The sequence below is a fragment of the Typopeltis vanoorti genome, chromosome 17 (assembly GCF_054136105.1).
Source record: "Typopeltis vanoorti isolate ZY-2024b chromosome 17, IOZ_Tvanoo_1.0, whole genome shotgun sequence".
NCBI classification, from domain to species: Eukaryota; Metazoa; Arthropoda; class Arachnida; order Uropygi; family Thelyphonidae; genus Typopeltis; species Typopeltis vanoorti.
Window position 1 is genome coordinate 32898482 of NC_143565.1, and position 24770 is coordinate 32923251.

The 24770-nt window shown below is 36.9% G+C and overlaps 1 protein-coding gene across 1 annotated transcript in view; it reads left to right on the forward strand.

Moving 5' to 3' along the window:
* Nucleotides 1-24770, forward strand: part of LOC150097276 (BAI1-associated protein 3-like) — a 533976-nt gene that overhangs the window by 128908 nt on the left and 380298 nt on the right. Inside the window, 2 exon segments of the mRNA XM_090407633.1 lie at nucleotides 7776-7982; nucleotides 16823-16926. Coding sequence (XP_090263759.1) covers nucleotides 7776-7982; nucleotides 16823-16926 — 311 coding nt within the window.

The following is a 24770-nucleotide window of genomic DNA, read 5'->3' on the forward strand; positions in this document are numbered from 1 at the left end:
CAAACCCATTTTCTCCAAATTATGCAAAAGTCTACTATGCTGTATTCTGTCAAAAGCCTTAGCAAAATCCAAAAGTATCATGGTGTATCCATTCCTCTTGTCTAGTTCAATGGTAACGTTGTTATAGAATGTGAGCAAGTTGCTAAAACATGACCTTCCCTTAGTAAACCAATGTTGATCATTGCAAAGTAAAGATTTACTGTCAACCCATTTCTGAATGCGGGCCCTAATTTTTCCAAAATCTTCACCACCACTCCTGAGATACTAATTGGTTGATAGTTGGATACATTGGTCTTTGCACCATCCTTGTGCAGTGGAATTACCATACATTCCTTCCATTCCTGCAGAATCTTCCCTCTTTAGAGACTCATATTAAACAGCCTGGTCAAAGGAATGCCCAGTTCAGCTGAATACTCTTTTAGCACATGTGCTGATATTCCATCAGTCCCTATTGCTGAATTCTTATTCAGTTTTTGCAACAGCTCTAATACCTCAGCCTCACACACCTGCATTTCTTCACCTAGTGAAGAGGTAACAGTGAGCTCAATGTTGCGTTCACCAGGTTGATGGCTTTTAACAAAATGGGTACTCCTTAACTGAACAACCTCTTCTGCATCTGTAACCGTCACGCCATCTGGATTTAGAAGAGTTATCCTTTCATATTCATTCTTTCTTTTACTTGTAGCATAATGATGGAATTCTTGTGGGTTGTCTTTAGCACACAGAGCCACTTTCTTCTCATACTCAGACTTTGCTTTCTGTACAACAGTTGTGACTATTCTAGCCTGCTGCTTATAATGTTCATAATGGACGTCATCCTTATGCACATTGTATTCCTTCCACATTGTCCTTTTCTTACGAATCTCTTGCTTAATAAGATTATACATCCATTTGACTCCTACTCTATTTATTCTTTGAACTCTCGGGAATAAGATAAGAACTTCAAGAGAAGCTCTTATCTTAGAAGCACAATTCGATACACTCTCGTTATCACCCCTTTTTCTCTCATTCATACTCTTCACACTCACTTCTTAAATTCTCTACTACATACCAGATACTTCTCCATAATAGCTGATAGAGAGTAATCTTTCAGGAGATACGAGGGTGGTCTGAAAAGTGTTCGGCCTTGACCATAGATGAAAACACTATCAGCAAAATTTAATTTTTCTCAGTTGGTAAAACCTTCTTTTACAAAATTCTTTGTTAAAGAAGGCAAAAGAAATTCATTCCAAGTTCATAAAAGTTTATGGGCACGTTCTCTTTCGTTTTTGACAATTAGAAAATGGGCTGCCGAGTTTAAATGTGGCTGTACTACCAGCCTTGAAGATGATCCACGTGAAGAACGTCCAAAAAGTGTAGCAACACCAGAAATCATTCATCAAGTGCATGATATGGTATTGGATGATGGCGAGTCAAAGCGCGTGAAATTGCTGAGACTATAGGCATTTTAAAAGAACATATAGGATATATCTTGCATGAATAATTGCATATGAAAAAGATTTGTGCAAGATGGGTGCTGCACTTGCTAACAGCATGTCAAAAACTCAAACATGAAAATCTCTGAACAGTGCTTGGAGCATTTTAACAAGAATAAAACTGATTTTGTGCATCAATTTTTTACTATTGATGTCACTTGGATTCACCATCACACACCAGAATCCAAACAGCAGTCAAAACAGTAGACAGAAGCCAGTTGTTCAGCTCCAAAGAAGACAAAGTCAGATCCATCAGCAGGAAAGATAATGGCATCAGTATTTTTGGATGCTAAAGGCATTTTGTTTATTAATTATTTTGAAAAGGGTAAAACAATAACTGGGGAATGCGATTCCGATCTTTTAACAAGATTAGATGAAAAAATTCGTGAGAAAAGACCTGGTTTGCGGAAGAAAAAAATCGTCTTTCATCAGGACAATGAACCTGCCCACAAAAGTGTTTTGGCAATGGGAAAATTAAGGAATCTGCACTATGAATTGTTGGAACATCCACCCTATTCCCCAGATTTGGCTCCCTCTGACTTCTATCTCTTCCCAAAACTAAAACTCTTCCTCACTAATCAGCATTTTTCTTTAAATCAAGAGGTGATTGCAGCCATAGAGGGTATTTTGCAGATCTTACTGAGAACCACTACATCGACAGGATAATGGCACTGGAGCATAGCTAGAATAAAATGTATTAGTCTTAAGGGAGATTATGTTAAAAAATAAAAATAATTTTGAAATTATAAGTTCTTTTTTTCATTGTTAGGCCAAGAACTTTTCAGACCACTCTCATACATCTCAAATTTAACTAACAAACTTTAAAACTACAAATAAAATAAATATTATGTGCTAACAGAAAAAAAAATAACCATTTATACTGGATCGAAGCATGAGAGGTTCAATAAGTGAGTGTTGAGTAATGGCGTGAAGTGCTAAATGATTTTGGAAGTTTATTTTGCATTTGGGACTATAATAAATTTAGTTTAATCTGTTATTCAAGTGTGAGCAAACAAAGTTTGCACCTGAAAATATCTTCAGGACTGAGGCAAGGTGGTGCATCTGTGGGCAACGCATAGGAAAGGTGGACCAAGCTCTCATCACTCCTTGTCTGAGTATCTCCCACCATGCAAAGCACATCTCCTTGCAGACATGTATAATGCTATGCATTAAGGGAAGGGCCACTATCCAGACTGGTTTCGACCTTTATTGAGGTCTTGTCAGCGGGAGGCAGACCCAGACTGGTGACACTAAGAGAGAAGCAATGGAGAGGTCATATTTACCTATATGAGTTGCCGACCGGTGTACCATCTTATTATTAAATTACTCTGGATTTAGAGAAGGATGTTAGAAGTTTATTTTGCACTTGTGTAGACTATAATAAATTTAGTTTAATCCTTTATCCAAGTGTGAGTAAACAAAGTTTGCACCTGAAAATATCTTCGGGACTGAGGCAAGGTGGTGCATCTGTGGGCAATAGATGCACCGACTTTGTGTTCTTTTTCTATTCTAAACATTACTTCTCTTCCTCTCAACTCCTAACACTTTGAGTCTCATATCCATCCATCTTTGCAATACTATTCCCACATTTGGGGTTAAGCACCCAAGAACTCTCTAAGAATTCTTGATGATATTTAGAAGAGGGCAATCCACCTAATATATGACCCTTTCCTCACAAACTCCCTTTAGTCTATCTTGGTAATCTATCAAAATCCTTTGCAAAATCGAAGTGTACTACTGTGTATCCCTCTCCTCTGTCCAAGGAAACTGTCACCTTATTTTAATAAGTAGATTACTAAAACATGACCTTCCTTTAGCAAATCCATGCTGTCTATCAAAGATAATACCATTGTTGTCGACCCCTCTTCTGAATCCTACATCATCAGCTTCTCCAAAAACATATCCACAACACCTGACACGCAGATAGGTCTGTAATTTGATGCCTGAGTTCTATCACCTTCCTTATGAAGTGGCACAATCTTGCCCTCCTTCCACTCTTTTAAAACTTGACCCAGTACAAAGCTCATATTAAAAAAATATGTCGAGGCAGATGTCAACTTCCTGGCACATTCCATCAGAATACATGGTGATATGTTATCAAGTCCCACAGCCTTATTAACATCAAGTTTGCTCAATTTCCCATACACCTCTTCTTCACTTATAGTCAGTCTCTCTATGATGTCACATTCACAGGAATGAAAGACCTTGATGAAATGCTCATTAAGTATTTCCACTATATCCTCTGCAGTAGTTCCTTATACCATTTTCTCCAGTCAGTGTCATCTTTCTGTAATAATTCTTTATTTTTCTTGCTACATATCAAAAGAACTCTCTAGGATTCTTTTTGGCTTCATTAGCTAACTGCTACTCATACTTCACTTTTTCTACTGTTACCACTCAAGTCACTCTCCTTTCCTGGTCTTCGCAATCCTCATGGAATTGGTTATTACCACTTCTCTTATGCTGCCTCCATAATGCCTTTTTCTCTGTATCGCATGCTTAATCTCTTCATTCAACCATTTCACATCTACCTTATTTAACCTTCTGAACCTTGGAATACATTTAGACATTGCTTCTACTAGATAGTTCTTGAATATCCACCAAGCTGCATTGATCTCTTCACCAGCTAACTCATAATTCCATGATACACCTGCAAGCAGTTTTCTGAGCTCTTTATTATCACCAGTCTTGTAGTTCCACATATACCCTTTTCTCACAGAGGTCCTCTCACTGCTGGCAACCACCCAGGTAATCACTTCATGGTCACTCTCACCAATTGGTGGATGATTTGACACCTCATTTATAATTACATCCTCTGATGAGATGACCAAATCCATGACCCTCAATCCTTGTGTGCCCTCTGTTACATACTGTCTGCGGTAGTTGTCCCTCAGAAACTCAAGAAACTTATTTTCTTTGCCTCCATTTGCTACCTCATCATCCCAGTCTATATTGCATGGTTAAAATCACCCTTTTCTTATTTGCTTGGCTAATTTGATTATACATTTCATGGTCACTATCATCCACATTACCAGGTCTATAACCACATCCAATTAAGTATTTCATTCTATTCACCTCTCTTCACACTATACTGCCTCTTTCCTATTTCCCTCTTGCACCTCAATTAATGCAACCATTTCATTTGCATTGTTTCTTATAATTCTAGCATTTGTATACAAATACAGCAGCTTATTCCTGATTCACAGCTAGTTCCAGTGACACCACTTATCTGATTTGACTTCTCCATGCTTAGTTCGTGCCATTTCTTTTTCTACGTATTCATCTTCGAACCTTTTTCAGATCCAACTGTTTTTCCTTGATACCAGGTCATCCCCTTCCCTTTTTGTCTACACATGCATTCATATCCTCTTGAACCATCTACCTTTCTCACACTGTGTTCCTCTGTCCACCCTGAGCCTACCCATTTTCCTGTCTCTCTTACCCATTCTCTGTTTCTCTATACTCATGCCGCTCACTTCTTCAATGATGCAATATCAGAATGTGTCTCAAGAGTATAAAGAATAAATAGAGTAGAAGTGAAATGAATGTGTAATCTTATTAAGCATAAGAAACAGATGATGCAGAAGGAATACCATATGCATAAGAATGATATCTGTTATGAAAATTATAAGCAGCAGGCTAGAATAGTGACAACTGTTGTCCAGAAAGCTAGGCATGAGTATGAAAGAAACTCATTCTGCAAACTAAATGCAACCCACAAGAATTCTGTTGATATGCTGCAAGTAAAAGAAAGAATGAATATGAAAGAATAATTCTTCTGAATGCAGATGATGTGAAGGAGAAGATGCAGAAGAAGTTGTTCAACCAATGAGTGATTTTTACTAAAAGCTATCAACCTGGTATATGCAACATTGAGTTCACTGCTGCCTCTTCACTGAATGAAGAAACTCAGGTGGATGAAGAGGAAGTATTAGAACTGTTGCACAAACTGAATAAGAATTAGCAATAGGGAGTGATGGGATATCAGTACAGGTGCTAAAAGTGTTCAGTTGCACAGGCTATTGCTTTGGCCAGATTATATAATTTGAGTCTCAGAACAGGGACGATTCTGCAGGAGTGGAAAGAATGTATGATTTCATTGCACAAGAATGTATAATTTCATTGTCAGCAAAGACTGATGTATCCAACTCTTGACCAATCAATATCTCAGGAATAGTGGTGAAGATTTTTAAAAAATTGATTAGAGCTCACATCCAGAAATGGTTGACAGTGAATCTCTACTTTGCAGTGAACAGCATGGGTTTACTAAGGGTATTTTTAACAACTTGCTCACATTCTATAACAATTATACCATTAAGTTAGACAAGGGGAATGGATACACTATGATACTTTAGGATTTTCCTAAGGCTTTTGGCTGAATGCATCATGGAAGACTGTTGCATAAATTGGAGAATATGGGTTCGGATTATAAATGTTAGTGTTGATAAGAGGATGGCTGACTGATAGATATCAAAAAATGGTATACGACGGATGAGTCTGCAAGATTTATTACCACAAGGATCAGTGTTTGGTCTACTGTTATTCAATCTGTATATTAATGATAATGGGAAGGATTTGACGACTTACAGCTGTTTCTGATGATGAAAAGATAGATAGGGTAATCAAGAATGCTGCTGATATGCCGTACTTGCAGAATGATTTTAATAGGCTGGAATTGTGGGCATAGGAAAATGGATGTCAGTTCAACGTCAGTAAATGTAAAGTCATGCATTTTCATGTGATTAGATATCCAATGTTGTATTATATTGTTGGAATTATGCTAGAAGAAACTGATGAGGCTAGGGATCTTGGAGTGTTAGTAGATAGGAAGTTGAAGTTCAAGGGCCATGTGGCAAAGATTGCAAATACAACTCAAGAGATAATTGCAATGCAGAAACAGACTTTCACATGTAAAGATAAAGATGTCATTTTGCCTCTTTACATGGCTTTGATAAGACCTTACTTGGACTATTGTGCACAGGTCTGGTCTTCTGGTTTCCACTGCAATTCTGATACAGTGGAGAGAGTGCAAAGGAGTGTTAAAAATTATATAAGGATTGAGGCATGTTGATTACTGAAGACAAATTGAGAATTTGTAGACTGCAGATTTATCTAGAAATCGAAGCATAAGCAGAAGAATTCATCATGAAATATAATACCAGAATCACTTACATTTAATATTTTTATTTGTAAAATTTTCATTTGTAAATTTGCAAGTTTGTAAAAACTATAAAAACCTCCAGAATATGTTGTTTGAAATGCAAACATATCTTTTTTCACAACTTAATACATTCCTTTTCTCACCAAAAGACAAATATCATCCTCTGTCTTATCCTGGAGATTACAGAATCCCCTGCTCCTGTGGCTTATGATATTATGGATAAACTGGTTGATCTGCACAAATTCATCTTGAAGAACATCAGGAATACATTTCTCTTAAAGAACCCATCAAATCTGATTTAGCAAGCCATGCTTTATCTACAAAACACAGGATTCAGCAGATCAAAATCAAAATGTTATACAAAAGTTACTTTCTTCTGGAAAGACTCTACAAGGAAAGCTGTGAACACACATTCACAACCCAAACCTGAACAAACATGATTGCCTAAAACTTTCTCAATTTTGTGAAGTTTTATTAGCTAATACTCACCATTTATGTGTTTCTTAATTGTATTTAAATTTTGCTTATATTTAAAAATAATTAACTAAATTAATTTATTGTAATTTATTTTAAATATCTGTTAATGGAGATGGAGCTATTCTCCTGCAGCCTATAGTGCACATAATATCATGTCCTTTCAATTAAATTGTTGTTCTTTTTAGAGTTTTCCTATAATTGTATTGACAATGGCTATGAAACATAGCCAAAAATTTTACAAATGAAAATATTAAACTTAAGTAATTCTGGTATTTATATTTTATGATGAATTGCAGACTGCAGATACTAAAAAACAGAAGAAAGAGGGGGTAATATGACTTACAAACTTCTGAAAGGTCTTACAGGATTTCAGTTGAAGAAGGCATCCTTAAAAGCTCAGAATGAATGCCACTAAGAATTGAGATTTTTCTCTCAATGGGTGGTGCATGGAATGGATTGCCATTGGATTTTGTGTGTGCAAGCAGTGTGAATGAATTCAATAATAAGTATGATAACTTGTGCGTGTATTATGTGGCCTCGCTTGATGAGTCTCTGGCTCCCTGAAGGTCTCTCTTAATAATAATAATATGTTTTCTAAAAGTAATTTAGAATCAGATTTTGTTCCATCTATTCTGTTAAATATGAAATATATGCTTTTTTAGGATATTCCTTCTTGTGGTACTGATAAATGGTTTGCATTGGAAGGCAGAACTGAAAGATCAAGTGTTCAGGGACAGATAAGACTGAAGTTAAATCTTGGAACAAGGGAAGATCGAGGCATGGAAGTTGATGAAGACAACTGGAAGGAGGTTGTTGAGCATCAGGAATTGTTATGGATATTTATAGAACATGAACTCTCCCAACATCAGGTATAGTTATTATTTTTACATGACACCTACAGGGACTCCTTAGACTTGTAATAGTTTAAAATTACAGATACTGACAAATGATAACTTATTTTTAATTGTATATTAGAGATTTCACAGTTTTTTTGTGACAGGCAAATCAAATTATAAATTAAATTATAAAAGTAAATTAATTTAATATTATTATTATTACTCTAGTAAAATGTTTTTGTCATATGCTACTTGTAAAGACTTCAATTCAAATACTATCCTGGTTGGCAGCACTTCTGTTCTTCATCACACTTCTGTTAATCATCACACTTCAAGACTTTTACATTTAGCTGCATTAAACTGAAATCCCCATTCATTTGCGTATTTGTCCAGTTTATGCAAATCCTCATGCAGGGCTACCACATCTGCACTATTACTAATTATCCTTCCCAGCTTCACATCATCTGCAAACAACTGAATATCCTCTGGCAATCCATTGACAATGTAATTGATATAAAGGTTAAACAATATGAGTGCCAGTACTGAGTCCTGTGGGACCACCACTTGTTACCATCTGCCTTCTTGATACTGATCCCCCATACACAACTCTCTGATCAGATAGCCAATCCCGAATCCATTTCACTAACCTGACATCTAAAGCCATGTACTGCTACTTAAATATCAGCTTATGTGGTACCTTGTCAAATGTCTTTGTAAAATCAAAAAAATGACAGAAATATGCCTTTCCCTCATAACGCTCTTGTCACTTTATTATAAAAGGCAATTATATTACTGAATCAAGAGTGCCCCTTAACAAATCCATGCTGATTCTCGCAGATAACATTACCCTCAACCACCCAATGCTGTAAATGATTCCTGAATAATTTCTCCAAGATCTTAACAACTACTGATGAAATATAAACTGGTCTATAGTTTGACTCTTTCAGTCTGCTACCGCCCTAATGTAGTGGCACGATCTTACCCTCCTTCCACTCCTTGGATACCATTCTCATGGCCAGGCTTTCATTGAAAAGCGAGGTCAACAGAGCTATCAGTTCTTTGGCACATTCTTTCAAAATTCATGGCAAAATCCCATCGAGTCCCATTGCTTTATTGACATTCAGAGTATTCAATATTTGAAGCATTCTCTCTTCTTGCACTTCTAAACTTGAACCTATCCTATCCTTCTAGTATTAAAACCTATCCAGAATGAAATACTTCAATAAATTTTGACATGTTGCTTAATCTCCTGGGACAAGACTGCATGGTTGCTTTTGTCGATTGGAAGTGGGGTTGACACTGCAGTTATAGATGGATGTTCTAACGCTATTACCAGACACAATGTTTTCAAACCCCTGGTCATTTTCATCATGTTCTGTTTCAGGTAATTATCTCTTAGTAACTGTATAAATTCTATTTCTACTTTGCCATGTGCCCTTTTCTCCTTCTGATCTATGTCACCATAGTTGAAGTTTCTCATGATAACTGTTCAGCCTGCATTCATTGGGCTAAGCTGCTGATGTATGTCATCCACATTTTCTTCTGTCATCCACATAGATCCCTAGGTCTATAGCAGCAACCAACAATATATTTTGTCCTATTGGCCTCTATTTCACACAAGACAGCCTCAAATGAACCATTTCCATCAGATTTACAATCTTCCTTAACGTTGATTTTTGTTAGTTGAAGTTCTTCAGCTATCATTAATGCTATCCTCTCTCTTCCTGCCCTATTTCTTCTGTCTTCTCTGAAAATACAATATTCATTACATTCTGTTGTATCCCTGTAACTACATCATTTTCTGACAGCCAGGTCTCACTGATGCCAGTAATTTTTGGCCAAGTTAAACTGACCAATGCTAAAAACTTCTCTCCTTTATTTCTGATACATTGGGCATTCGTGTACGTGCATTTCATTATAAATTAAAGATGCCAAGAAATTATATTCTTGTTTAAATTCTTTATTATTATTATTATTATTATTATTATTATTATTATTATTATTATTATTATGGGCAACTCCAAGGAGTCCTTAGACTCAGTGAGGGAGGCCCTAAACATCACATCAAGAACTATTCAGCATTTATACTATCTATCATACTTTGCTTTAAACTTAGTTACAGTCATGTCACCCATAACAGACTCTGGCAGTTTATTCCACTCATTCACCATTCTCCAATTAAAAAACCTAAACCTCCTGCTTGTTCCTAGTTCTAAAAACCCTTGCTGACTACACTCTTTCTCAGTTTCCATGGAGTGCCCCTAGTTCTCCCACCACAAAACCTGTTCTTAAAATCATTCTGCCATATACATTTTTTCTTTTACTTGTAGCATATCGAAAGAACTGTTTGGGATTCTCTTTAGCCTGTGTTGCTAACTTCCTTTCATAATCTGCTTTTACTTTTCTTACCACACTAGTTGCCCTTCTGGCCTGTGACTTGTAATGTTTGTGTGTCTGCAGGTCACCTTTCTGCTTATCTTCTCTCCACTATTGTTTCTTTTTTCGCAGCTCCAGCTGAATGGTGTTATTCATTCATTTAACTCCCACTTGATGATAATAATAATAAATTTAGTTTAATCCTTTATCCCAGTGAGAGCAAACAAAGTTTGCGCCTGAAAATATCTTCCGACGTGTTGTACTATCTTACCTGGGTAAGTAGTACAACACCAGACAACTTGTAGCAAAGGTGGAGCAAGCTACCAACACTCCTATCCCAGTATCTTCCATAATGCAAAACACATCTCCTTGTGGATATGTATACTGTTATGCATTAAGGGATTGGCCACTACCCAGACTAGTTTCGACCTTTATTGAGGTCTCTTCAGTGGTTTGAGCAAGGCCCAGAGTTGGAGATACCAGGCAGAAGCAGTAGCAAGGTCATCTTTACCTCCTATAGGAGTTGCCAAAAGGTTTGCCACCTTTTTACTCTCCTGACTCTGGGTATGCAGTCAGCCATTACCTACCTCAAACACTCCTTTACCACTTCCCATGCACTATCAACATCCAGTCCATGCAGTTTTACATGGCATGCCACTGATCCAAGCAATCTCCAAAGCTTGTCATACTCACCAGTCTGATAATTCCACATATACCCTGTCTTAACTGATAATTCCACACATTTAGCCACCTCCCAGGTCAAGACCATATGATCACTCTCACCAGTTGGTGGCAAAGTGGTCATATTTGTTATAGACAAATTCTCAGAGGCAATTACTAGATCGAGCACTCTCAATCCCCTAGTATATTCCATTACATTCTGTCTCAGGTAATTATCCCTTAGTAACTGCATAAAATCCATTTCCCTCCTCCTTGCATAGTTGAAATCCTTCATAATAATTACCTGTCCTCCACTCATTGAGTCTATTTGCCAATGCATACTATCTCCGTCATCTATTCCATCCCCTGGTCTATGGCAGAACTCAACTGTATATTTTCTTCTGCTGGCCTCAATCTCACACCAGATAGCTTCAAATGTGCTATTTTCATTGCCCTGCATTCTAACTTCTATTCTCTTTGGCTACAGTTTATTGGCTATCATCAAAAACATTCCTCCGTCCATTCTTTTCTTTCTATCCTTCCTGAACACACTATACCCTTCACATTCTATCCCACTAACTATATCATCTTCTGTTAGCTATGTCTCACTAATGCCAATAACCTTTGTCTGGGATGAGCCAACCAAGGCCAAAAATTCCTCCTGCTTGTTCCTAATGCTACTGGCGTTAATGTACATAAAGTGTAAAAGCCCCCTTGTCCCACCCCTTCTTGATGCCTTATACTAACTATCCCATTCTGTTTTGTTACCATTGGTACTAACTCAGGAATATTATACACATTCTTACACCCAACTGCCTCACTGATGTCTCCATATCCACTCAACAGCTTCCCCCCCCCCTACCCACGAAAGCTTTAATTTCCCTGATTCTGCACATCCACTTTCACTTCATTCAACAACAATTTTTCCAGTCTCCGAACACCAAATCTATTCAGATGTAAATCATCCTTCTTGTATAAGTCCTTTTGTCTTTAAAAAAAGTCACTCCACACCACTACTCGGAAGGGATCAATCGTTCGATGCTGTTGGCACACTCACCCTCAATTAGTCTTTGGACTCCCTGGAGGTGTCACATAATAATAATAACCTATGCATCAAGTCATTTGCTATTATCCCCTCCTTCTCAACTTTATCCAAGTGTAAGCAAACAAAGTTTGCACCTGAAATATTTTCAGGAAAGGGAAACTCATATATAGAAGCTAATAACTTCACATCTCTTGCCTTAGTATCCCGTAATGCAAAGCACATATCCTTATGGACATGTATAATCCTATGCATTATAGGAAGGATCACTACCGAGACCAATTTTGACCTTTATTGAGGTCTCATCAGTGGGAGCCAGATATTTCCATATGCGAGTAGCCAAAAGGTGTCACACCAGTTCTTCATAATCATTCCTGACTCATACTTATCTATCCTGGGGGGTGACTAGACACAAGCTTTATTGTCCCCCCCCCAATAACTCTAATTTCCTTATTTTTGCACTTCCAAATGCTCACTGAACTACGCTCACCGAACTACACCTTCTCCAAGCACTTACCTCCAAAACCATTTAAGTACAGTCCATCAGGCATATATAGGTCCTTACATCCATCAAATTCACTGCACAAACATCTATAATATTGTGCATTCCTTCTGCTCAATCTTCTCATTGAAATAGTATGATACAATAGAATTATGATACAGTAATTCTTGGTATGATACAATAGAATTGATTCTCAATTCTATTGTATCATACTGAGCAAGCAGATTCACAATCTTTACTTTCTTACTATTCAGTTTTTCTTCTTCTCTAACAACTCTTTCATATCTTGCCTTATTGCATATTTCTCACTTTTCAAATCCTCTGTGCCTGTCAAAAAATTAATTCGTTCACTTCTTTCTTCTGCAAACTTAAACTTTCATTAACATCCTTTATATCTTTGCTCCTTGAAAACATGCTTTCGTCACTTTCTCATTAAGTATACTTGTTATTATCAAATCACCATACAATACTATATCTTTTCTCCCAGTTTCTCACACTTTTTTGCTTTTCCTATTCACTCTTTCTTTCATTTCTTTCTTTCATATGTGATGGAACTTGCTATCATTTTTTCATAATCATTCTGAAATCTTTCTTGGCTTAATGTGCTGGCTATGCTAACACAACTTGGGAAGAGAAGGAGGTTCTAACCTCCAAGTTCCTATCCAGATTGTGCAACAGTTTTTGAACCTCCTTATACACAGCTGAAATATCAGCTTATGCTAAAGAATGTTCAGCAATTAATTAGGCCCTTGTCATGATTGTATAATTTGAGTCTGAGTCAGGAAAGATTCCACAGTAATGGACAAAAGTGATGATAATCCCATTGTACAAGGTTATCAAAAAACTACAGTATTTTTTTGATCTAAACTACTAAATCAGTATATCTGAAGTCATGCTAAAGATTTTAGAGAAGTTGGTAAAAACGCTCACACAGAAATGATTTGAGAGATGAACTGTACTCTGGAAGGAACAGTAGAGATTTACTAAAAGGAGATTATGCCTGATCAATTGTTATTATTATTATTATCATGACACCTCCAAGGAGTTCGAAGACTCATCGCAGGTGATTGGTAGTAGAGGTTCTGTGTAGTGGTGGAGATGGAGAGTTGTACAGTGGGTGTCCTCCCGCGATGAGTCTTCGCCATCTACCACCCACAACCACCACCACCACCACTACCAATTGTTTATATTTTATAATAATGTTACTGATTGGATAAAGAGAATGGATACACTGTGATACTGTTGGACTTTGCTAATGCATTTGGACAGGATACAACATGAAAGGATGTTCCATAAATTGGAGAATTTAGGATTGAAATATAAACTATAGACTTGGATATATAGGTGGCTGATGGGCAAGTATCAGAAAGTGGCGTATAGAGAATATGAATCTCCCAGATTTAAGGTGACCAGTAGGTTGCCCAAGGGATCAATCCTTGCACTATTGTTGTTATATCTATACATTAAGGATATTAGGAAGGACGACCTCAGACGTTCAATTGTTTGCTGATTAAACAAAGATAAGCAGGAAAATCAGGGCTGCTAGTGATATACAGCAATTAAAGAATGACTTGAATACACTGGACTGTGGGCAAATGATAATGACTATCAGTCCATTGTTTGTTTAAGTGTAAAGTGAGATCTCCAATCAGATGTCGACAACATATTTATTGGTGGGATTATGCTTGGAAAAATTAATAAGGATAGTAGTCTTGGAATCATGGTAGATGGAAAGTTGAAGTTTGAGGGTCACATGGCAGAAATTGTAAGTGCCACCCAGAGGGTACTGTGAAATGCTGAAATAAACACTGATGTGTAAAGTTAAGGAAATCATTTTTCTGCTTTACAAGTTTTTGATATGACTGCACTTGCATAACTGTGCACAGATTCTCCTGAGTTCCAAGGGAATGAAGAAGCTGTAGAAAGGGTAAAAAGAAGAGTTACAAAGGTGATATTAGGATTAAGAATGTAGGTTATGATGAAGATCGAGAGGATGTGGGCTGCAGACACTGGTAAACTGGAGAAAGAGGAATGTTACGATCGATGGCTGTGAACTTCCCAAAGGGTGTTATAGGATACTGGTCTTATACCTACACTGTATAAGAAACTTTATACAGTGCAGGTATTGCAAGAGGATGGAGCTGATCCTAAATAAAAACATATTATCAAGTTCAATATTATAAGTTCAAAAATAATGGTAACTTCAATAAATTAATTATTTTCTTCTGTTGTTGCTTATACCATGGAGTGCTGTTATGTATAGTTTAAATGAAAATATCAAGGAATACATACTGTGTGTGTGTGTGTGTGTGTGTGTGTGTGTGTGTGTGTGTGTGTGTGTGTGTGTGTGTGTGTGTGTGTGTGTGTGTGTGTGTGTGTGTTTATATAGAAAGACAGAGAGAGAGAGCATTTACATAGGATGAGAGGTCGACGATTTCTCCCCAAAAAATGGTTAAACAGAAAAAATGAAAAAGTGAGAGAGGAATACCATTTGCAAAATGGCAGGAAGGGACAAATGTCTAATCCTTGATATCAGGAAGAAGGTGAGGACAATACCCCCTAACTGCACACACACTCAACTTTTACAGATACCTCACTTTCTTCTTCCCACCTTTCATGTAATTAAAATTACATCAACTGTATGCCTGTAACAATGGCACCAGCACACTTTTATATTTTGTGGTCAATGTTCTCAACATTGCTGCAGTTCTCTCTGAGATATGTCCCTGCAACTTTAAATCTCTATCCACAATCACTCCATGATCCATTGCTTCCTTCACTTCTTCCAGTATAAATCTGCCAAGTGAGTATCAAACATCTCTTCTGTGGATCTCCCAAATTTTTAAACCTTACATTTTAGTTGCATTAAACTGATATCCTCATCCTTCCAGCTTATTCAAATCCTCTTGAAGAGCCAAAACATCAGCGCTATTACCAATAACCCTCACAAGCTTTACATCATCTGCTAACAACTAAACATCTCCCTGTAGTCCTGTGACAATATCATTGACATCAAGATTGAACAGCAATGGTCAATCTGATATCTATCAGAGAGCCAATCACTAATCCAATCCACTAACCTGATATCCAAACCCATATGATTGTCCTTAAAAGTCAGTTCGTCATGTGGCACCCTGTCAAATGCCTTGGAAAAATCCAAAAAAAATGACATTGTATGCCTTACCTTCATCCACTGCTCTTGTTATGCCGTTGTAAAGGGTAATCATATTACTAAAACAAGAGCACCGTTTAACAAATCCATGTTAGCTTGCATAAATAATATTCCCCCTTATCTGTTCCGTTCTGTATATGAGTTGTTACCAATTTCTCCAAAATCTTAACAACTACAGAAGAAATACAAACAGGCCTATAGTTTGATACTTCCATTTTACCACCATCCTTTTACAATGGTACTATCTTATCCTCCTTTCACTCTCCAGGAACTTGCTCCATTGCAAAAACTTTCATTAAACAGCCAAGTTAATAGTACAGTCAGTTCCATATCACCTTTCCTTAAAACACATCGGGAAATTACATCTAGTCCTCCTGTCTTATTAACATATAGTGTATTCAATATTCGGAATACATTGTCTTCATTAACTTCTAACACTTTGCCACTCATTATCCTTCTAGGAATAAAGTCTGTGGTACCAGGATGGAACATTCTAATAAAGTGATCATTAAATAGCTTAACTATGTCATCTGCTTTGGTCACCTGATTCCCATCTCCACCCTGCAAGATAATTTATCTACTCTAATTTTTCTCCTATTTGTCAAATAGCAAAAAAAAAAAAAAAAACCCCTACAATTCTCCTTGGATTGCAGTGCCATTCTCCTCTCATATTCTAATTTTTCTCTCCTTACAATACTAGTCATTTTCCTAACCCGAGCCTTATATTCCTCATGCAGCTGCTCTCCGCCTCTCTCTTTATATGATTTCCATAATCTCTTTTTCTTCTGCAATTCCCCTTTTATTCCTTTTGTCATCCATTTGACTCCAGATTGCTTTATCTTCTTCACTCGAGGTATGCATACAATCTGTCATTGCTGTCAATAAATTTTTCTTAAATATATCCCATGCACTAACAACTCCTCTTCATTTAAATTCTTTCATCCATTGCACTGCTCCAAGCTGGAGTAGCTTGGAATAGCACTGAACTAAAACTAAAATTGCTAGTTATCTTTATATATGAAGAAAATATTGACATAAGAGGTTTTTAAACTTTGTGAAGTTATTACATTGTATAATTCTTAACCCTTGTAAAATAATTATTTTCTCTGCCTTATGTTTAGGGTCCAAGCTATGAATGGGCTGGAGATTTGCCCCAGTCAGCATTGACAATCTTACATCAGCATGCAATTCAGGGAGATATCACTGAATTACAACAAACTTTATGGTATGTATGATTTTAAATGCATCTTTTTTGTCACAAAGTAAAAATTAATTAAATACTTTGAGGCACAAATTAAGACAAAAGAAATTATAAAGAAAATCTATAATATGATGTGGGATTTAAATGCAATAAATTATACCGAGACTTCAATTTTTCTCCACTAGTTTGTATGGATGGTGTAGTCTCAGAACAATGTTAATTAGGTGTATTTTCATCCTAAAAAAATATTAACAGTGAAAGTAACAACCATGGCATGAATTTTTTTTTTATAAACTCTTTTCAGATAAGATAAAATGTAGTAAATGACTACCATCATTAAATTATTACAAACATGTATTTACAATAATTGACAGCAAAGGTTGGTCGATTGCTAGCATCTCTGCTACTAATGGCTTACACAAAAAAGTTAAGCAAGTCTGATCACGATTAGTAGTTGGAACGGTTTTCAGCTGTTTGATGCTGCTGGCACTCTGCTGAGGACTGGCCAGTCTAACTTCGGCTTGTAAACTGACGTATGTCAGACCTCTGTGCCCTCGGGGCACATGGAGATTATTATTGTTATTATTATTATTATTATTATTATTCAGGCCTCCATGGAGGCAAAAGACTCATTGCGGGAGGGTCCTTCCTAGGAAACACAAAGTCTATCATACTACTCTTTAAACTCATTGACCGTTCTCGCTCTCACCACTCTATCAGGCAATGCATTTCATAGTTCATCTACCCTCCATGCAAAGAAACCACTTCTCACCGTCTTGCTCACAGTTTCCTTTCGTAACTTCCAAGGATGGCCCCTTTTCATCACACCTTCCTACTGTTCAACCAAGTGAAAGAACTCCCCAGTGTCAACCCTGTACCACCTCTCAACAGTTTAAAAGTCTCAAATATATCACCTCTCCTTCTTCTATCCACCAAACTCTGCAGTCCACATTCCCTCAGCTGATCCTCATAACTAACATGGTACAGTCCTGAAACCATCTTTATTATCTGCCTTTGTACGCTATCCACAGTTCATTTACCCCCTTCAAATCCTGGGGACCAAATCTGAGAACAATAGTCTAAGTATGGTCTGATCAAGGTCTTATACAACGGAAGGATAACCCTTTTACCTCCGCAGGTCAGCATCCTTCTCATTATTATAGCAATCCTCTGTGTTACCTTCACCACCTACCTTTGCAATATGTCCCCTAAATTTCAGGTTTCTATCAATCTTCAACCCCAGATCTCGTCTCCCCTACTTCCTCCAGTATAGCTCCTCCAATAGAGTATGCAGCGTCCCATCGATGTGTCCCAAACCTCAAGACCTTACATTTTGCTGCATTAAACTGACATCCCCATTCATTTTGCTGCATTAAACTGACATCCCCATTCATTTGTCCATCTGTCTAGCTTATTCAAATCCTCTTGCAGAGCTACCACATCTGCACTATTACTAATAACTCTTCCCAGCTTCACATCATCTGAAAACGTATATCCCCCTGCAATCTACTGACAATTTCATTGATATAAAGGTTAAACAATATTGTTTCCAGTACTGAGCCCTGTGGGACCCCACTTGTAACCCTCTGCCTCCTTGTAATTGCTCCACCATACACAACTCTCTAATACCTATCAGACAGCCAATCCTGAATCCAGTTGACCAACCTGATATCCAAACCCATGTGCTGAAACTTAAATATCAGCTTATCATGTGGCACCCTGTCAAATGCCTTTGCTAAATCCAAGAAAATGAGAGTATATGCCTTTCCCTCATCTACTGCTCTTGTAACTTTATTATAAAAAGGCTAGCATATCACTAAAACAAGAATGCCCCTTCACAAATCCATGTTGACTCTCACAGATAACATTACCTTCATCTGCCCAATGCTGTATACGGTCCCTAACTAATTTCTCCAAGATCTTAACAACTACTGATGACACACAAACTGGCCTATAATTAGATACTTCCAGTCTGCTACTGCCCTTATGCAATGGCACTATCTTACCTTCCTTCCATTCCCTGGGCACCTTTCCCATAGTCAAACTTTCATTGAAAAGCCAGTTCAACAGAGCAGTCAGTTCTTTAGAACATTCTCTCAAAACTCGTGGTGAGATACCATCCAGTCCCAGCTTTACTGACATCCATAGTACTCAGTATTTGAAACACACTCTCCTCCTGCACCTCTAAACCTCGAACCTGACCTACTCCTTTCCCTCTAGTATTAAAATTTACTCCTCCAGGATGAAATACTCCAATAAAGTGTTCATTGAACAATTCCACTATGAAACTATGAGATATGACAACAACATTTACAATAATTAATAATAATACTTTTATAATTGCAAATATTTTGGTCTGATAAATTGATTCAAGATCCGTTATATATAGGCAAAAGGATGGACAAGAAATTGTTATTTTATGTAATATGGTAGACAGCCAAAAACATATCAGTTTCCCTTTAACCTTACATTTAACTGTAAGCATTCCTTTTCTTTTTTGTTTTTTTTAATTTTTTTTTTTTAAGAATCCATACAGTTTAATGGCATTGCAGTACATGTGGTTTGTGAATGGAAATTTTTCGAGCTGGTAAACATTCAGAGCTGTTAAATTTTGCGCAGTACAGAAAAAAGAAAAAAAAACATAACTGGCATAATGAAAAAAATGGAAGACAAATATTAAAAATGAAATAATAATAATAATTATTATTATCACACCCTCCGTGGAGTTAGTAGTCTCACCGTGGGAGGTTCATTCAACTGACAACATATTTATCGTACCAAATCTCAAAATCCTTGACACTTCCTGCAATAATAACATATTCTGGTAATGCATTCCATTCACCCACAATTCTCCATGTTAAAAATCTGCTTCAAACACCTCTTATTCCTCATTTGACCTTTATTCTTTTTATTATCCCTTCTGGATTATTTGGATAAAATCCCTTCACTAACTGAAACATCTCTATCATATCACTTATTTTCCTCCTATCCACTAAATTCTGCAATCCACATTCCTTCAGCCTCTGATATTATTTTAGTCACTTGTCTCTGAACCTCTCCATTGTTTCCACATCAAAATGAAAGCCAGATGACCATATCTGAACTCAGTAGTCGAAGTGTGGTGTGACCATTGCTTTAAACAGTGTCACAACCACCTTCTTATCCCAACATGTTAGTGTAACTCTTATCAGAGTGGCAATATTTTGTGCAGTCTTTGTAACACTTGCAATATGCCCTCTAAACTTCAGTCTGCACACCCAGAACACCCAGAACTTGAATCTCATCCACTTCATACAGTACAGTATTATCAATACAGTATACATCCTTATATTTCTGCACTCCAAAATTCAATACTTGCACTTATTAATATTTACACTAGAACCCTACTCATTTGTCCAATCCAAAAAACTATCAAATCTTCCTGAATGAAATGAACATTGACACTGCTCCTTACAATTCTCCCTAACATTGCATGGATCTGTAAAGAATTGAAAATCCCCATTCAATTCACATGATATATTATTTATAAATTACAGGGACCCAAGAACAGAATACTGGGGCATGCCACTGATTACCTTCCTTTTTTTTTGAGATGATCCTTCATTGTACTAAACTTGCTGGTATTGTTCAGACAGCCAAATATCCGATCCATCTAATCAATTTACTGCCCATTCTCATCCTCTGCAGCATGTACATTAACTTATCATGTAGTAATGCTTTTGAAAATTGCAAGCATATCACTGTATATGTATCTTCTCCCTTATCTAACACACTTATTTCCTTATCATAAAATGCAAGTAAATTGCTGAAACAAGACACCCTTTATAAATCCACGCTGACCATCATAAAGAATACTATGTCCATCAACCCAATCTTGTATTCTATTCTTAACCAATCTAACACCTTGACTACAACTGCAGTTATAATTGGAAACTTCTATCCTAGAACCATGCATGTTGAAGTGGTACTATTTTGCCTTTTTTCCATTCCTTAGAAACCTTATCCATGGTAAGATTTTCATTAAATAACCAGGTCGAGGGCATAGCTAACTGTTGCGCACAGTCTTGAAAAATATGTCATGATATATCATCCATTTCCACAGTCTTATTAACATCAAGCCTAATGAACATGTAATATACCTCTGATTCTTCACTTCCAATTCTCGTAATACTTGCCTGTCTCTTCTACATATTGCACAACATCATTTACACCAATATGATATACACTGGTGAAGGGCTCATTCAATAATTTGACCATATCCTTTGCAACAGTCACCTTGCTGATGTAACTATTCACCATTGACAACCTGCATAATCATTCTTCCTCTTGCTTGCCATATAGTGGAAGAATTCCGTTGAAATAACTTTGGCCTGACCAGCTAGTCTCCCCTCATACTGTGCCTTTTCTTTCTTTACCATGCTAATCACCTTCCTAGCCTGCACAATATACTCCTCCTAAATCTGATTGCTGCAACTGTCTTGTACCTCCTACATGACATTTTCTTTTTAAACACAGCTTGCCTCATTTCACTGTTCATCCATTTCACTCCTACTCTATTTACTCTCATAAATCTTGGTGTGCACTTATACATCGCTTATGCCAGATACTGCCTTATAAATTTCCATGCACTTTTAAAATCTATTCCACACAGCTCATCTGTCCAATGATGTTTTGATGCTAGTTGATAATGGAGCTCCCCATTATCACGCACCTTATAATTCCACATATATCCTTTTTTTTGACAATAACAGTTTGTTATTTCTCTACTTCCCAAACAAATACCTCATGATCACCAACTGTTGGCAGTGTTAATACCTCATTAACCACTACATCTTGGTAAGTTTGCCAAATCCTCCCAAGATTTGGCAAACCCTCTCCCATCAACATTCTAAAGCCTCTAGTTGCTTTAGAATTAAAGCAACTAGAGGCTTTATTACTATATACTTTATATAGCTAGAGATTGGGGTAATGTACCAACTAAATTAGGGTTAATGTACCAACTAAATTAGGGTTAATGTACCACTTTACCCCAGTCCTGAAGATACTTTCAGGTGCAAACTTTGTTTGCACACACTTGGATAAAGGATTAAACTAAATTTATTATAGTCTGACCAAGTGAAAAATAAACTTTCAACATCTTTCTCTAAATCCAGAGTAATTTAATAAAAAGGTGGCACACCGTTTGGCAGCTCCTATAGGAAGAGATGACCTTGCTAATGCTTCTGCCTGGTATCTCTACTTGGGCCTGTCTCCCACTGAAGAGACCTCAATAAAGGTCGAAACTAGTCTGGGTAGTGGCCCTTCCCTTAATGCATAACATTAGACATATTCGCAAGGAGATGTGTTTTGCATTATGGGAGATACTGAGATAGGAGTGTTGGTAGCTTGCTCCACCTTTGCAAGGAGTTGCCCGGTGTTGTACCACTTTATCCCAGTCCTGAAGATACTTTCCGGCACAAACTTTGTTTGCACACACATGGATAAAGGATTGAACTAAATTTATTATTTGTTGTTTCAAGGGTACTTGCGACATAAGGCTGAATGATATAATCACGTAATCACAAGAAAGATATTTATTTAACCAAATATTTCGGTCTGGAAATAGCAGACCATCGTCAGTGGTAATACAAGAACAGTTTAAAAAATACAAGCTAGGATACTAAAATAGATCGTTAAAATTATAACACGCCGCATGATGTTAAATCACTAAGTATGAAACGGAATATTTTGAAGTACAAACATGATTGAATTTGCTATTAAAAAAAAAAAAAAAAAAAAAAAAAAAAAAAAAAAAAATTAATTAATGAGTAATCTTGATTAGACTTTCCCAGATTTTTAATATGTATATCTATATCAAAAATCTGGGAAAGTCTAATCAAGATTACTCATTAATTAATTTTTTTTTTTTTTTTTTAATAGCAAATTCAATCATGTTTGTACTTCAAAATATTCCGTTTCATACTTAGTGATTTAACGTCACGCGCCGTGTTATAATTTTAACGATCTATTGTTAGTATTCTAGCTTGTATTTTTTAAACTGTTCTTGTATTACCACTGACGATGGTCTGCTATTTCCAGACCGAAATATTTGGTTAAATAAATATCTTTCTTGTGATTACGTGATTATATCATTAAATTTATTATTGTTTAATATTAGTCTTACATTGGGTCAAGTTCCAAAGGAATGGATGGAAGGGAAGATTGTACTGCTTCATAAAGCAGGTGACAGAACTCCAGCATTAAATTATAGGCTAGTCTGTGTGTCAGGTGTTGTAATTATTAAGTGTTGGAGAGGTTAGTGAGAATTGGGATCCAGAATTGGGTTGACAACACTGATATTAGCTTTGATGTACAAACACGAATTTGCTTAAAATAGGTCATGTTTTAGTAATCATGCACACATGTTCGTGCGCACACACACACACACACACACACACACACACACACACACACACACACACACACACACACACACACACACACACAGTTTCTTTCTACATTTCTGCAAAAGAATGCTGGTATTTTAAATGCTGGAGACTTTACAGGTAGTCTCAATATGCTTACTTATTATTTCAGGTTACTTCATCCACAGGTTGTATTGAAACAGGTACCATGGATGGTAGATGGTTGACAAACAGACACCAGAGAGTAGTATATGGTGGAGTGGAATCTAGGAAAATGAAAGAGTAATTGGTAGAGTTCCTGAGGGTTTTATACTAGGGTCACTACTCTTTAACTTGTATATTAATGATACAGGGAAAGATTTAAGGATGGATATTCAGTTGTTTGCTGATAATGATGTAAAACTGGGGAGGAAAATAGTTGATAAATATTAAAATAGTTCAATAAGATTGATACACAAGAAATGTTTTTAGTTCATTGCAAATAGAGAAAGAACTAGGAGTCATGCTGGGAAGTTATGTAAGAGTGTGGTTATTATTATTATTATTAATAATATCTGACCTCCATGGAGTCAGAGACCCATCATGTGAGATTCACAGTATTAGTATTGCACACAATGCTCATCCACTCATGCCGTAAACTGATTCAATATGTCTACATTCATCACAAAAGCAATGCATTCCACTCACCAACCACTTTCTATGCAAAGAACCTGCTCCTTACTCCTCTGCATGCATACAAGCACACGCGCGCGCGCACACACACACACACACACACACACACACACACACACACACACACACACACACACACACCTTATACAGTTTCCAGTGATGGCCTCCTGTTCTAGCCCTCAGCCCCATTCTATGAAAAATTTCTTCCAGCTAACAACCCCTGACTAGCTTATATGCCCTCTTCCTCCTATTCATGAGGCTTTGCATCTTATATTCTCTCAATCTGTCCTCATACTCCACATTCCAAAGACCACTGACCACCTTTGTGAATCTTTTCTGGAACATTCTCAACATATCCTCCTCACCATGAAAACCTGCAACCAAATCTGCACAATAATCTACATGAGGCCTTATACAATGACATAATAACCTCTTTATTTCTGCATGTCATGGTCCTCTGCATCATTGTGATTATATGATGTGACTTCTTCATAACTTGTGCAATGTGGCCCCTGAATTTGAGGTCCTTGTCCACCACACCCCCAGATCTCTCAACCCCTGTACTTCCTTAAAGTTTCTGCACCAAGTGTATAATACTTTGCATCTCATCATTGCTTACCAAATCTCAAACTTTACACTTTGCAACATTGAACTGAACAGTTCCACTTACCTGCCCATTCATGCAATCATTCAAGTTCCTCTGTAAGGTCATAGCATCTGCTTGACTCTGCATTGCTTTCCCTAATTTTACATCATCTACAAACAGCTGCACATCACTAGTTAAACCCATCC